The sequence below is a fragment of the Vidua chalybeata genome, chromosome 2 (assembly GCF_026979565.1).
Source record: "Vidua chalybeata isolate OUT-0048 chromosome 2, bVidCha1 merged haplotype, whole genome shotgun sequence".
Lineage (NCBI taxonomy): Eukaryota > Metazoa > Chordata > Aves > Passeriformes > Viduidae > Vidua > Vidua chalybeata.
In genome coordinates this window covers 70,753,153-70,768,919 of record NC_071531.1, presented here as the reverse complement: position 1 = coordinate 70,768,919, position 15,767 = coordinate 70,753,153, and the positions used below count along the sequence as shown (strand labels likewise).

Genomic DNA, 15,767 nt, shown 5'->3' with positions numbered 1-15,767 from the left:
TGTTTCATGCAAAGACATTTCTGCTCCCTACCCTCCATGAAAAGAAATTTTAAAGACAGCAGTCTTTGACATGAGCAAATTATTCTTGCTAGACTTCCTCTTGCCCATGTTCGCTTCATTTCTCCCAGGTGATTTTCCAGGAATGACCTGAAGGAAACCCTGGGACTGTAGCCCTTGTTCTTGTGTCTGCTCCTTCTTATTGTCTGAGCTGTCCATCTATTGAAGTCATGTCTCTCTTGTTCTGTCACCCCCAGCTTAACACCATGGTACCTTTTGGTCCTGATACCAGTTAAATGTGCTATTTTTTTTTAAACTGTGTTGTTACTCCTCTGAGTAATGATGTATTTTGTGTCTCTGACTTTGTATCTTGCAGGAAGAGCCAAGGAGCAAATCTAAGATCTGTGCCAATGTTTTCTGCGGAGCTGGGCGTGAGTGTGCAGTGACAGAGAAGGGAGAGCCAACCTGCCTCTGCATTGAGGTATGGGAGCAGCACAGGTTCTGTGTCTGGGACAGGTGTTACCACCATCACACCCCCGCCCTTCCCCCCCCTTCCCTCCTCCCCCAGATGGGTTTCTGTCACCGGAAGGATCCTGTGAAGGAATAAGGCTATGGCTGTTTTGAAGCAGCTGCAAATTCACAGTAGCTCTTCAAACAGCAGGACTGTTTCCAGTGTTGTGTGGGGGCAAAGTCCTGTAGGGTAGATACAGTCTGGACTTGCAGCTGTGCTGCTTGCAGGACTGCCTAGGGCCTTTACATGCACAGGAGACTTGACTGGAGGTCTTTTGTTGGGAAAGCCCAGTGGGGTATGGATGTGCAGCTGCCTTTGAAGGGCACTCTAGGGAATGGTCTGTGACCTCCAAGACAGCCTGCCCTCATTGGCACCTTGTTTGAGGAGGTTACGAGCACCCTACTAAAAATCAGCTTTTGTAAAATGGAAATAATTGTGGTAGAGTGCTGTAAGGATGAATAGCTTTATCCAGCAGGGAGTCAGATATGATTAGAAGAGTCTTTCCCAGCTGTAGGGACACAATGTCTCCCTGCTGCGCTCTGCCCCATGCTTTCAAAATATTTCTGCCCAGCTCCTGGGAATGGCCATGTGGCTCTTTGTTCCCCCTTCCCTCAGAGCTTGCAGCTCTGGCATGACCAGCCTGGGCACTGGAGAGTGAAATGCTCTGTTAGTAGGAAGACAGTCTGTCACTCTGGCTTGGCCAGAACAAAAGGGACAGAAGAAAGAAGTTCATAGCCTGAATAGTGGCACTGGTGAGCTCTCTCTTTGCTGTTAGGCTGTGTTGTTTGTTCATGGCTGATGGCTTATTCTGCCATTACGTTGCAGAAGGGTGGAGCAGAGTCTACAGAGAGATGCAATGGAGCCAAGCAAGTGCAGGTGCAGAGACCAGAGACACAGAGGCACCTCTGGGCAGGCATGGCCACGGCACATTGAGCAGCAGTTGCAGGATTATGCTCCATATTTATGCTGAACACTGATTTCTCTGCAGGGGTCTGCTTTCAGAAAGACTCCTGTCATGCTGGTGGCGATGGAAACTGGGACAAAGTGAGGCCTTTGAACTCACACCCACAGACTTCCCTATGTGGGTTTTTCTGGGGTAATGATGGGTGAGTTAGCCTGTTCCAAACACAGGGCCAAGGGGACTATGCCAAGGACTTCTCCTGAGCTGATGGTTGGACTCACCAAGCTGTCCCAAGGAGGCAGGTGAAACACTGTGTTCTCTGGCTCTCCCACAGAAATGCAAACCTCACAAGAGGCCTGTGTGTGGGAGCAATGGCAAGACATACCTGAACCACTGTGAGCTGCACCGTGACGCCTGCCTCACCGGCTCCAAGATCCAGGTGGATTACGATGGCCACTGCAAAGGTAACCCTGGCAAGGAGGGCTGGCTACACTCTCAGGGACAAAGAGTTGAAGGAAGTGAAGCATGATAACAAGGCAAGGCAGAGGCCTCACCAGCCAAGATGTTGTCCCACAGTTGCTGAGTGGGGTAAACAAGGCAAGCCTCTGAACAGTAGCCAGGTTCAAGCAAGAGTGCAGATGAGCAGGCAAGCTGGCAGTGATGAAGTAGGCCTGAAATCAAGTCATGAAGTCAGGGCTGGTGATTCTGGTAACCAGAATCAAACAGCCAAATGAGCTCCTAGTGATGCAGTCTGTAGAAGGGCTGAGATCAAGGTGGGAGCACAGTCACCAGGTCAGGCCTGGATCAACAGTCTATGGAAGAGAGTGGTTGCAACAGAGCTAGAAACAGGCATGGCTACAACATAATAATCATAGGCAAGGAGTAGGAGTTGAGGCATCAGATATGAAATGGAGCCTCATGGCTCATGGTTAGAGAGTATGGACAGAGACTCTAGGTGAGGCCAGCAGGGTCATTTAGGCCCCCATTAGTGCACTCAAAACCCTGACACCATGATTGTGGGGGAACCTTGGAGCTATTGTCTCTCCAAGCTTCTGGAAGTGTGGCACTCAGGAGAGCAGGACAACCTTTTGCTCCTGCTGCCTCACTCTAAGCTTTTGGATTCAGCCAGGTAAGTCTCTCAGTGTAACTGCTGAAGAAAAGTCATGCTCTGAGGATAAACTCCTAAAACCAATACTATCATCCATGTTCATAAGAGACCTCAATAACTTTAGGAGCAAGGATTTTGCCTCATCAATGGGGCTGTTTAACTCACACACACAACAGCTGCATGGTTTTCTTGTGTTCAGACAGAGTTTAATGTGTTTAAATATGTGCCCACTGTCTCTTGCCGTGTCACTGAATACCGTGGATAAAAGTCTGATGCAGTCTTCCTCATTTCCTTCCATCAGATTTTATAAACATTGATAAGATTGTCCCTGAGCCTTCAGTTCTTCAGACTAAATGTTCCTCAGTATCTCTTCAGGGTCCAGGGGATTCCAGTCCCTCAATCATGTATGTGGCCCTCATATATCCAAAGACTCCCAGGTTCCTCTGCTTTTTACCCATGGTGGGAAGAGATTTGTATTGCTTCACACTGCATCAGAAATGTCCTCTTCTGTCTTTCCATTAACAGAGAAGAAGTCTGAGAATCCAGCTGCAAGTCCAGGTAAGAAGCTGTCTCCTGTTTGGCTGAGGCCTCTGGATGAATTTGCATGCTCTGGGAGATGGGCAGAGGGTGTGCTGGGGGAATGCACAGCTCTGTGTAAAAGTCATATCCTGCATGGGCTGTAGAAGAGTCTGAGCTGATAAATCAGCTGAAATGTGATTGCCCAGCTCTTGGGTAACCTCTCAGAGCTCATACATCTCCTGGGCTTTTTACTGTACTGGGATGTCTCAGGGACTCAGCATAGACAAGATGCAATGAAACCAAATTTGCCCTCAGGGACTCAAACTGTGCTCATCAACCATACAGAGGGATGGAGCACTCTTTTAAAAGGAAACTTTGCTTTACAAGTGATGAACCAATGGGTGCAGAGGCAGAGTCAGGAGGTACAGCTGAACTGCCTCTACCATCAGCCAACAAGATGATCTTAAGGGTCTCTTCTAACCTAAATGATTCTATGATCACCTAAATTATAAGTCTCTTCAATTCCCTGCACTTGGTTTCTCCCCTTATGTATTGCCATGTGTACTTAACACTGGATTTTAGGGCCATGGCTTGTCATCAGGAAAGCCTTTTCCTATTCATTATTTCAAAGTACTGAAGCTGTATAATCATCAACTTTAACTTCCTAGGACAGATGAGAGCAAAGCCTCATACAAACTAAAGAGGAAGGACCATGCCAGAGCATGGCCACCACCCTAAAGCAGTTTTAAAGAAATACAAAATTAAACATGCAGAATCCCTACAGAGCTGAATTTTTTTCATCTCTCCATCTGGTTGTGATAGTAGTCACTGGATTCAGAAGATCCTTAGTGTGTGTAAGTGACATGAATGCACACTGATTCCTTTTCTGGCTTTGCTGACCACTGGGCAGGTGTGATAATTCCCAGCTAGGCTTTCAGTTTTGTTTCTAGATGCACAGTTTAGCACACAAAGTGATAATGGCCCTGGAGAAACTGTGGCACTGGCAAGCACTGTGAGTGAACAAGCCCAACCTGACCCCCTCTCGTTTCCAGTCAGAGTGGACAAATCAGGGCTTTGAAGAAACAGTATTTCCTGAGATAGTAGGCCCTAAAATTCAAGTCATGGAGACAGGGTGAGAAAGGCTTGCTCAGCCTAGTCCTCCCCCTTGCAGACGATAGAGGTTTTGGTATTTTAGGGTTGACAGCTGAATGACAATTCTAGTGTTGGGAAGCCCAGGGACATTGGGCTTCCTCCCTCAGTCAGGGACTCTTCACACCAAGATGAGTCAGCTCCAGGTTGTTCTTCCACAAGCTTCAGGAATGGGAAGGAAGAATATTGGCAGGAGTGTTGTTTTCCGGCCATGCCACATGGTGTCACCAACAGCCCATCCACTATTCAGCACATGACACAGCTGCTTGGATCTGGCAGTGATGTAACTCCAAGGACAGGGCCGAGGGGCTGCAAGCTGGAATCAGGGTGGGCTGGCTGGCTTTTATTTCCAGTCCTCTCTCTGTGATCTCCCTGCCAGCTTGATTTCTCTCACTCTTGTTTTTCCTTCTACTGCACTGTCTCCCATTACAGTTGTCTGCTACCAGTCAGACAGGGATGAGCTTCGTCGCCGGGTCATCCAGTGGCTGGAAGCTGAGATAATCCCAGATGGGTGGTTCTCCAAGGGCAGTAACTACAGCGAAGTCCTGGACAAATATTTCAAGGCAAGTAGAGCAACATCTGCCTCAAAGCCCAGACAACATTTCTTGCCTTGTCACTGCATAACAGCTGCTGTGCCCCCCCAGCTGAGAGGCTCCAGTGTGTGATGTGCCTGTTGAGCTGGGGAACAGAGGGATCTGGTAAGTCCTACAGCCTGATGTGTTATGGGCCGCTTGCAGCAGCCACTGACTGAGACACTGGCACAGCTTGTGACAGCCAGATGTGGAGCATCTCTGACTCCTGGTGTCTGACCTGCCCTGGGGAAAAGGAGGAGGGCAAGACACATGTGCCTGTAGGAGAGTAGGGAACTAATCTCAGGGGTAAAAAGCCAGAGGAAAAGAGGTGAAAGTGCTGGAAATGCAGGAAGCTGTGGCAGAGGCTGCTGATCCTTTGGTCTAGATAGTCCCAAGGCCATGCTGAGATGGGTATAAGGGACACTTGGGGGCTTCAAGGAGTATGTCCCAGTTGTGTCTGAGAGCTGGCAGTTCCCTAGTACTCTGCAGAATGAAAGGAGACACTAGAGTCTTGGGCCTTGCAATAATCCTGTTCCTCCCTTCTCCCTGTCAGTCTGTCCCTCAGCCCATCTGCACCCCCTTCTGTAACCAGCAGATCCCAAGCTTCTCCCATGCTCCTGCCACATGCACTGCTGTGTCCCTCCCTCTCATGCCTGGCTCCTGACAGAGACTTCAGAGCATTCAGGATGGAGCTGGAGGAGCAGGTGGGGAAGAGGGGAGAGCATTTAAATCATGAGCTGTTGACAGCAAGAGATTAATGGTGCCTGACAGGAGTTAGCACTGCAAGCAAATTTGCCATAGCAATGGCACCCCCTGGTGAGACAGAGGAACTGGTCCCCTCGCTCCACAGGCATCCTCACATTTGCAGCCTTTAATGCTGCTCTGTCTGTGGAAATCCACTGCCCTGGGCACTCCTGTCAGTGCCTGCCAGCGCCCAAAAGTGGCAGTGTCCTGTGTTAGTCACTCTCCCTGCAAATGTGCTGTCCCCAGCCACTTTTGCAGGGTCTCCCCAGGTCATGGGCTTTGCTGAAATGCATGAGCCAGCCACAGGCTTGTTCCACTGTCACTGCACAAGCCATTCACACCCGCTGTCCCCATGCCTGTTAACATGCTGGTGATATCCTGAGGCTGCAGCTCAGAGGCAGGCAGCCTCATGTTCTCTTTACTGTCCCACTTCTTCTGGAACACTGATCCCAGCCACTGGGTGAGAGTTCTTATGGCAAAGAAATAGCTCTGCTGGTACCAAAGGGAGAATTTCTATGGCCAAGGTTAACAGTATGAGGTTTAGTAAGGGCAAGTGTCGGATCCTGCATTTGGGTCACAACAATTCCAGGCAGAACTACAGGCTGGGGAAAGAGTGGCTGCCAAGGGAGGTGGTGGAGTCACCATCCCTAGAAGGGTTAAAGAAACAACTGGATGTGGCACTTGCTGCTGTGGTTTAGTTGATAAGGTGGTATTCAATTACAGGTTGTACTCGAGGATCTTGGAGGTCTTTTCCAACCTGAATGATTCTGTGATTCTTTATCAGGTGGTAATCCACCTTTTCAACTACCTTATTCTTAAAGCTTTGAAATATTTTTAAAGCAGAATTCAGAGTTTGGAACAACTTGGGACAAATCAAGGCAAAGCAAATTAAATGGTTTCAAACACACAGAAATTTGTGTCAGCAACAAGTGTCTGCTGTCACTGGAGGAATTTTGTCATGGTAAGCTGTGGGGCTCTTCATGCCCTGCATTCCTGCAAATAGCCTGATTCCTGTCCTGCATATAGGAAACACTGGAGGCATAGTTGAAATGAAACTTTTCCCCTTTCTCCTTGGTGGGGAGTTTTGTAGATGTGGCATTAAGCTATTTCCCTCCTGGAAGCCTGACTTGTGGGGCTCATTGGGATGTGCTTTTTTCATCAGGCAGGTCATGATCTTGAAGGACATTATTTCAAGAGGAGCAAGACCAGTAGTGGGAAGCTGTTCCATTTGGAGAATCTCTGTGGGAATGCCTTAATGTAGACCATAACTTTGAAAGGCAAGAAAACTCACAGTCTGGGTCATTAAGAGAACTGCATTCATTTTCACAATAAAAAGCAGGACAAGAGATTTCAAAGTCTAGTGGAAGTTGACATGTGGAGCAGTTACGCAGAATAATTTCCATAGCCCTAGATGTTTCTCCTGAAACACTTAGAGGTAGCAACAGGCAGTGTCTATTCCAGCATTCCTGAGAGTACTGCACAAGGAGCCACAGCGACCTGCCCCAATCACACAGCAAAAATTAGGTGGCAGCAGTCTGTGTGCAGGATTAATTTTCCACTCACAGCAATGCAGCTGTCTCTGAGGGGGCACAGCAGTTCCTGCCAAGTGCCCAGCACTGCGGTGTCACATCTCCAAACAGGAAAGCAAAATGCAATTATTTCTTTGGGAGTATAGCCAGTATTTTGGGGCTAAAAACACTGCTCTTCAGTGCCAGGAGTCTTGTCAGGACCTTAAGAACTTGATGGTGAGGTGTTGTGCTATTGCATTAAATTTTTTCCCTGGTATCAGCAGAAAACTGCTTCCTGTGATTTTTCCTTTTTGTCACTGTCAGAGTCCAGGCACAGCTCTGGATTTATACATATTGGAAAGCTGACACCTCCTTGAATGCAGCTGGTCTGCTTTAAGGCAGGAGGTATATAAGAAAGCTAAGAGCTGGCTGAAACAAAGAGAAGAAATAGGGCTAGAGCCATAAATCAAGCAGCAGGAGGTGAATGAGAGGCAGTGTAGCTTATCTGTGAGAACAAGGCTAGGATCATATCTCTCTCATTCTGAGGCTAATGTGGATATGTTGCTGCTTTTCTCTGAGCCTCTTTCTTTATGAAAAAAGGGATAATGGAACTAAAGCTTCAAAACGCTATGTATATAGGGAAAAGGAAGAAGGAAGGGGTACTTTGAACTGATAAATGAGACCCTCTCACATCTTCCTATCTTCCCCTACAGAGCTTTGATGATGGTGATTCTCGCTTGGACTCCACGGAATTCCTGAAGTTTGTGGAGCAGAATGAGACTGCCATCAACATCACCACCTACGTGGACCAGGAGACCAACAAGTTACTCAGGTGGGCAGTGGACGGGATGCCAGAGGCAGGGCAGATGTGGTAGAATGGAACATGGAAATTCACTCGTGGTAAATATCAGTTAGGGCTTGCACTGACAGAGTTAACTCTGTATGAAGTGGCTTCCAACTTAAATAGGTGTGAACATCACAAGAGGAGCAGTCCTATCTCTACCCTTCATGTTAGTCATGTATTCCAATTCTTTTGCCTTAAATCTAGCACTTGTGCAGCCAGAAGGGAGTTGGGTAACAGAAGATTTGTCATCTTCTTTCCATTTCCCAATAAATTAGATTTCCTGGGGACTCCCCTCACCTTTTGCCTAATAGCTAGATCCAGTGTAAGAAGGATGATGGGAAAACACCGTTCATATGCAGCTTTATAGTTTGAGAGGTTTCCCTCTTTCTTTGTCTGTCACTCTGTGAAAAAAGGCTGCTTGTGGTTATGCTGTGCTTATTGTAGGCTGCTGTAGTTATGCATCTCTACCTGTGTGACAGCACGTAGATGTCAACAAATGTGGGTGTCCCATTCCTGCTGTTCTGAATATCCCCCCTCTGCCCAGCCCGTTGCCAGACAGAGAGTATTTTATGACTGTTTTTCTTTTCTCTGTATCCTGTGAGATTTCCTTAGAGAAGCCACTTCTGCCAGACATCTTGGAGTCTCCCTAGTTACTACTGTTTTTACTCACCTGCACTCTGAAGACAGTAGATCAGGGACCGGCCTAGCACAGCCCTGTGCAGAACAAGCCTCTGTGTTTTCTTTCAGGGGACTCTGTGTAGATGCCCTCATCGAGCTGTCAGATGAAAATGCTGACTGGAAGCTCAGCTTCAATGAATTTCTCAAGTGCCTCAGCCCATCCTTCAACCCACCAGAGAAAAGTAGGAACTTCTTACTTATCTTGGGGAACAAGAGGGGTCTTGGGAAGGGAGGAAAGAAAAGAGAATCAGGTTCAGGCCATACATTGTGTGCTGTAACTCCATGGCCAGAGATAATTTTAATATATGCCTGCCTCTCATCCAACAGCACTCTTTGTCCCTGCATTGTTGAAAGTACTGCCTTTACTGTCCCAGAGCTCCTGCAGCTCTTGTGATAAGAAAGGTTTGGATTTTAGAAGCAAGGACGTAGGTTGAATGGTTATGGTATGCTTGTAAGGTCAAGGCATGTATTTAACAGTGCAGAGGTCAATCATGTGAGGAGTTCATGGCTGGATAACTTAGGAAAGTCAGACCAGACCAAAGTCCTGCTATGCTCTCCCTTTCACACAGACAGCCTTCCTGATGACCATCTCAAAGTTCACTATCCTTCCAAATTATTTCCCCAATTTATCCCCACCTGGGGATAAGAATAACCCAAGCTTTCATTTCAGGAGTTCTTTTCTTTGTGTAAGAGATAAGGAAATTCAAAGAAATCCCAACACTGAGATTTCATTTGGAATTGAGAAATTGAAATGTGTTCTTCTGAGGAAGAAAAAAAAAGGGTTTGACTTTCCCAAATTATATTTTGGCTGATTTCATTCACCAAATTCAGCATGAATATTTTAGTAATGAGGAAACTTCTGGTGGTTGGGGGAAAGAAGGCTTCGTCTTCAACCTCATCTTCTCTCTCAAGGCATCTCCAAAGTATGTTGTCTTTAGCCTGCTTGCTCTCTCACAAGCACTGCCCTTGTTTTGTGCCTCTTCAGAGTGTGCCCTGGAAGATGAGACCTATGAGGATGGAGCAGAGACCCAGGTGGAGTGCAACCGCTGCGTCTGTGCCTGTGGGAACTGGGTGTGCACTGCAATGACGTGCGAGGGTCTGTATGCTCTCCAGAAAATTACTGTGCTTGGGTTTGGGCAAAAGGAATTCTCACTCTGTCTTTCCAAAAGCACCAGCTATCCAGGGTTCTTCGCTCTCCATCTTTTCCTCAGCTTCTCCATGGGTGGTTTCCGCATAATCCTCACTTGTTTGATCTTAGTCAAACCCAAGCTGTTACTGTTCCAGAGGTCAGAAAGTATGTAACTGGGCTCGGGGCAATGCTGCTGGGGTTTGTAATTTGGATTTGGTGTCCTGAAAATTCAGCACTACATCTTCCAAACAAGAGCTACTCTGCATCCAGCTGGTGCAGACCAAATAGGTCACTGGCTGCTAATATACATGTTGGCGTGAGCAAGTCAGCTTTCCTGTATATGTGTCCATATCCTCACTGTATCTGTGTTTATGGAATTTATAAAACAGGATCTAGGATCCTGTCTCGATCAAGAGGGGATATAGGAACCTTCATCCAATGCCAAGAAAGCGCTTTAGCTTCTTGCCAGAAAAGCTGTAGAATAATGGAGATGCAGGGAGGTGGTGCTATAGTAAGGCAGGGTTGTTTGTTCCTCCTTTGGAAGGCCCTTAAACTTGCACAGCCACGGTACAATTGTGAGAGGTCGTGGTGCAGTTGTGAACAACAGCTCTCTGTTTTGCCTTCTAACACATACTTCAGGGCCAGTGGAATGCCACCTTTTCCTTGTGCTGGCAAATGTATGGGTCCTTCCCAAGGAGCCATATCCATCCTCCCAGCATGGTGCTGCATTTTTCTGGCCTTCTTCCCTAGAAACCCAGACCTTGCTGCATTTTTATATTCTTCTTCTCTAGAAACCAGGCCCTTGCAGGACCTTTGTTTCAGAGCTGTGTGGGACCTGCCAGGAGTACACTGGTTCAGATCTATAGTCAGTAGCTTGAGCAGAGTAGGAGAGAGGGAAACGGCAGCAGCGTGCACAGAGCTTTTCATGTTTATCTGATCTGCTGCAGCAGAGGCTTCAGGATCACCTCAGCTCAGACTTAGTTGTAGCAGCAGGAACTCACCTGAGAAAAAACAACTGTAGTATTAATAAAGCTGCCAGAGGAGCTGTGTAGGTGTCATAGATTAAGCAACAGAATGAGAGGCTCTTTTTGCTGCCTCCCCAGAAACAACCTTCAAAGTTGCTATGCAACACCTGTTCTTGCTGCCTACTTTGTTCCCTGCATCCATGACAGAAGCATGCTATGGGATAACAATTCCTTGACTTTCTGCCCATGTCAGAGCAGCAGAGGGGTTAGAGGCTATTGTTAGAGGAATAAAGAAACTGAAGAATCAGATCAAACACATCAGCAAGTTACATCTTCATTGAGCGAAACTACCTCTTCATTAGATATCAGTTATTGTACTTGGGTAGCACTGAGCTTCCATTTATTCCCTACAAGAGGCCCAGATGTTTGAACTAATTATAGGTTTTTCTTTTGAATAATATGCAGCCTCTTCTAAGTGGCTTTATTATCAGTCACATGGGAGGGAGAGACAGGGACAGACTGCACACCCAAGTTGTGAAGTGTAGCAGTCAGAGGCCCTGCAAGGCCTCCATGGCGGTCACTAGCCTAAGATAAGAAATGCAGAGTCATGATGAGTGGAACAGAGCTGCCCCTCTTCCGCACATCACACCTCTGTTATCTCTCTGTAAGGCTATAGGTCGTATTCTCCTCGACCTCAGCCATAGGACAAATCCTGATCCCTCAACAGCCTATATAAACCCATACTATTGCCCAGCTCAGATGGAAGAGCTGTCACTGGAACCCTTTGCAGAAGCTGCCAATAAAGACATCTCCGCAGAACTCCACACAGCCTTCACCTCTCTCCTTCTCTGCGTCTGCCGAGGCACTTTGCAAGCACAGAGCTGAAATCACTAAGAGCTGAAATCACTAAGAGCTGAAATCACTCCACAAGTGCTCGCTAAAGTAGCCAGCGGCTCGGAGCTAGCCGGGGGGCCCAGACAGGCTGTGCCTCATCAGCACAGTGCTATCCGGGACACCTACGGCGGCTGCTGCCCCGGGGGCCAGACGGACCCCCGGGGAACACCAAGTGTAACAGTGAAGTCCCAGGCAGTCACAAGGCCTGTTCTCTTTCTAAGAAGCCAACCCATACCATCTTCCAGCAAAGGCTACCTAAGCTTGAGAGATGCTGTGGCTGACCTGCCTCCCTTTGTCCTTCATGGTTCAGCATCTGAAATTTGCATCCCCTATTTGTGAAGCACTAAACTCCATTTCTGCTTCTAGGGAGGAATGAGAAGGTGCCTGCTCAGAGACACCGACCTGATCAAGATTTGACTGAGGAGGAGATGGCCAGATACATTCAGGAACTGCAGAAGCATCAGGTTAGCATGAAGCTGGAAAGGTCTGCTTGCACTAAGCCTCCCATTGCCACATGAGTTCCTTCTGTTTCTGTCACTTGGAGACTTCTAGAAGAAGTAGAAGGGGGTAAGAGGTAGAAGGAGGAGCAGAGTAAATATCTTGCCTGTGGGGACAAATACAGGGGTGGGGCTTTCAGATACAAGCCAGTGTTGGCACTGTCTGTGGATGGACCAAAGACTTCAGAGTGCTACCAATTCCTGTGTCAGTGCAGAGCTTCACTTCTGTGCTCTCTCTCTCTCTAGGAGACGGCTGAGAAGACCAAGAGAATGAGCACCAAGGAGATGTAAGGGGCCTCCACAGTGGAGGAGCCCAGGAGGATGGGTCCAGCCTGCCACCCTGTCCTCCAGTGCTGATCTCAGTATGCACAAGTGTCTGCTACAGTTGCCCAGTCACAGATATTTACATGTATAGCGATGGGTTATTTGTTTTGTAATACACAAAGAATGGGGCCAGGAAAGGGGAGCAGAGCCCACCTGTTCAGGGAGCTTCATTGCTGGGACCTTGGAAGGCTGGGAGGGACTTAGAGCAGCCTCTGGGGCCCTTCCCCAGAGCAGACAGCTGCTCCCTCCAAGAGCTAACAGGGATTTCTTGTTCCTCTGGATCTGGGGAAAGGCTGGAGGTCAATGCTGGATAGAAAAGGGGGTCTTCAGTCAATACAATTGTCAGCACCACCCTTGGCTGCAGAAATATAGGCCTGGCAGTTTTGTGGCTGAACATGTGTGCTGCAGGGCATCACTATCCAAGGACCTTACCCTTTGCTTCGAGCTCCTCAAAGCTGCTCAGCCTGGTGTGACACCTGGGAGTCATGGTGCCATGCTGCTGGCATGAGTCCAGCCCATTCCTCCTTGCTTTCCACCAGACTGTCCCCAGCAGCTCCTCCAGTACATTGTGGGCTCCAACACAACATGGTTCCTTTTGACCTCATCTCACTCTTACTCTCCCTGCCCCCTCCTTAGAGGTGCTATCGTATTTTTTTCTTATCACATCCACGTGCTGACTCCCCCTTTTTTTTTTTTGTTTTTTTATTATTTTATTTCCTATGGTAGTGATTCAGCTTTTGTATGTTTTGTAGCTCTAGATCTTTCAAGAAAACCCAGCGTGTGGGTTTTTGTTGTTGACAGTGCTGTATTGCCCATGCACAGTTTGTATCGCACTGCTCTCAGCCACCACAAACACCACAGGTGAATTGTGAGCCTTGCACTACAGGGTATTTCCCAGCTGGGGGATAGCAGTGTCCCTCGTGGGAAGAAGAGACAGGGCTGGATGTAATTAATTTCACCAGACACAGATTGCACTGCAGCTCTCTAGCTCTCGCTCTCTTAGCTAGCATTGACCATGTGCTCTAAGTCTGTGCTCGTGCCTCTAAATTCCTCAAAGCAGTCTACAGACAGAGGGACCAGGCAACCCCATTAGTACAGTATCTTAAAAAGCTTAACTATGTAGAAAACTGTTTAGTTGTGCTGTTGGCATCATCTTGGGCTTTTCATCTTCCTCTGGGGTGAGGCAGCAGCATTATTCTTTGATTCTAGGTATGAGTTTGGAGTCAGGGCTGGAAGCCTCATTACTGATGCATTTCTCAATGTTATTGATCAGACCACCTTTGACCACTCTCACATTCTTTCATGGGTCGGTTTCATCCCACACGTTTCTCAGAGCATTGGTCCTAGATGCAAATGAAATACTCTTTTGTTGATAGTCACCTCTGTAGCTTGAAGCCCAGCTGATTTTTTTATGCAATTGTCAAATGTACTTCATGCACACATCCAGGTTCCCTTCATGCCTGTGCTGTGCTTCCCAAGCAGTTGCATGTGCCCTGATCGACTGCCTGTGACTTCCATCTTTCTGTTTGTGAGCAACTTCAGCAGTTGTTGCTGTGTATCTTGCAGTCTCTATTGCTTACTCAAGCAAAATTCCACTTGCATCTGCAAAAGCATGTCTGGTTTGAGTGAAGATCAGCAGGACTTGAGTCCCAACCTTCCCCTTTTTGCACAGTGCTTTCCTTGGAGAGGAGGAATGAGCTCATACCTAGAAGTATAGGAAAAGAAGAAAGCTTGGTCCCTCCTGTGCTCTTTCCCATGAGCCAGATGTGTTAAAGGCTGTCTGGTCTTTAAGCTGGTTTCCTGATGTGAAGCCACAGGACTTCCATTGACTTCGGCATAGTGCCACTTTTTCAGTGAGAACTATAATGTACCCTGCCATTGAGGTCTAGGCATCATAAATACAGAAGGAGACTGGGTTTTTTTTCTCATGAGGGCCTGGATTTGAGTAGCTGTCACCTGTGAAGGTGAGGAGAATGAGTCCATGCGAGCTGAGAGTAATGTGGACAATGCTACACTGGGACAGAGTCATTGTTTGTGTTCTGGTGGCACTGGAAGAAGTAGTTGGTGAAATAGGAGCACCCATTAGACATAGGCTTGCTCCTTCCCAAGAGTATGAGCGAAAGGGCTTCATGTGCTGGATCTGGAGTCACAGGAACATTGTTAATAAATGTTTTGCTTTATTCTAGCCCTGCTCTAAAAGGTAGTTAGTGCCTCCCAGATCACTTCCTTCCAGCTAGGATTGTTAAAGTGCCTTAGAGAAAACACAACAGCTTGCCTTAAAGGCTTTCCCTGGACAGGGATAACATCTTGTTCAGTCAGGAATATCTCCAACTGTGAAAACCAGAGCACGTGCAGGAAGAGGAGGCAAATGCATGGCTTCAGGGCTTCTGTAGGCTGCACTGTGATGTGTTCTCTGTCCCCTCCTGCCTGCTGTGGCTGTGCAGCCGTGCAGATGGGGGGTGGCTGCTGGGGCAGCTGGAGACGTGTGCTGGCAGCTGAGGTTTACAGAGCTTGCTCTTGCACTGAAGGCAGAGGGACAAGCTGTGATCTCCGGCAAGCGGAGCTCTCCGAGAAGCCATACAACAGATCCCAGGGTAGCCTAGGGCAGCAGGCTGGGAGTGCAGCAACAGTGCCTCTGGCAAGGGCTGCTGCCTGTGGAACCTCTTCCTCCTTCTGCCTCTACAAAGGGACCTGGTGGAAACTGAGGCCCGTTCTAAGGGCAGCAGTTCTTAAAGGGGACCAAAAGATCTTGGCTCCCTGTGCAGAGGGGAAGGGCAGCCCAGACTGAGCAATCCTCAGGCTTCTGCAGGATGACCTGGCTGCTGGGGAAGGAAGTGCTGAATTTCAGCCATTGCCCTCTGGGATGATTGCTGTACAGACTACAAAGGGCAGGGAAGGTGTTTTTTGTTGTTTTTTTTTTTTTCCCAAAAACCCAAATTTAAGCAACAAACAAAAAAGTCCCACTCCTCCCTCTATATTCCCTCCTGTACGTGTGTGAAATTTATCAGTATTCTGTAGGTTTCCTTAGTGCACTTATTTTACTTGATTTTGTAATTTTTTTGAAGCAGGGGGGTTTGGATATTACTGCCAAATAAATGAAACAAAATTTTAAAAATAACACTTGTTTGGTTTATTTTTCACAAGCAACACAACTTGTTTTCAAGAAAAAACCACATCTGTCTTTGCACGTTCATACACGGATCTCAATGTGTTGGACAAATGTAAGTTGTGACTGTTTCTGTTTTATAGCTGAGGAATCAGGTGGAAAGAACCCATAGGCAATTAAAAACAATAACTAAAGGCCTTGACTGAATGGTGAAATAGCCTTCAATGTTGTATGACAGGAGGAAGTGCTCTACTATTCATCTCCCCAGTAATGCCACTGCTATGAGTGCTTCTGTGCAGATTATGGTCTGACAGAAGAGAA

General features: G+C 47.5%; 1 protein-coding gene across 3 annotated transcripts in view; it reads left to right on the top strand.

The window, feature by feature from the left end:
• FSTL1 (follistatin like 1) overlaps positions 1–15,458 on the top strand; it is a 98,637-nt gene extending 83,179 nt beyond the window's left edge. For all 3 annotated transcript variants that reach the window (XM_053934427.1, XM_053934426.1, XM_053934428.1), the window contains 9 exons: positions 374–478; positions 1,744–1,873; positions 3,043–3,075; positions 4,618–4,748; positions 7,723–7,841; positions 8,601–8,713; positions 9,517–9,627; positions 11,886–11,983; positions 12,263–15,458. In XM_053934427.1, the coding sequence (XP_053790402.1) occupies positions 374–478; positions 1,744–1,873; positions 3,043–3,075; positions 4,618–4,748; positions 7,723–7,841; positions 8,601–8,713; positions 9,517–9,627; positions 11,886–11,983; positions 12,263–12,307 (885 nt within the window). In that variant the 3' untranslated portion in view covers positions 12,308–15,458. The remainder of the gene's footprint in view (positions 1–373; positions 479–1,743; positions 1,874–3,042; positions 3,076–4,617; positions 4,749–7,722; positions 7,842–8,600; positions 8,714–9,516; positions 9,628–11,885; positions 11,984–12,262) is intronic.
• The last annotated feature ends 309 nt before the right edge of the window (positions 15,459–15,767 follow it).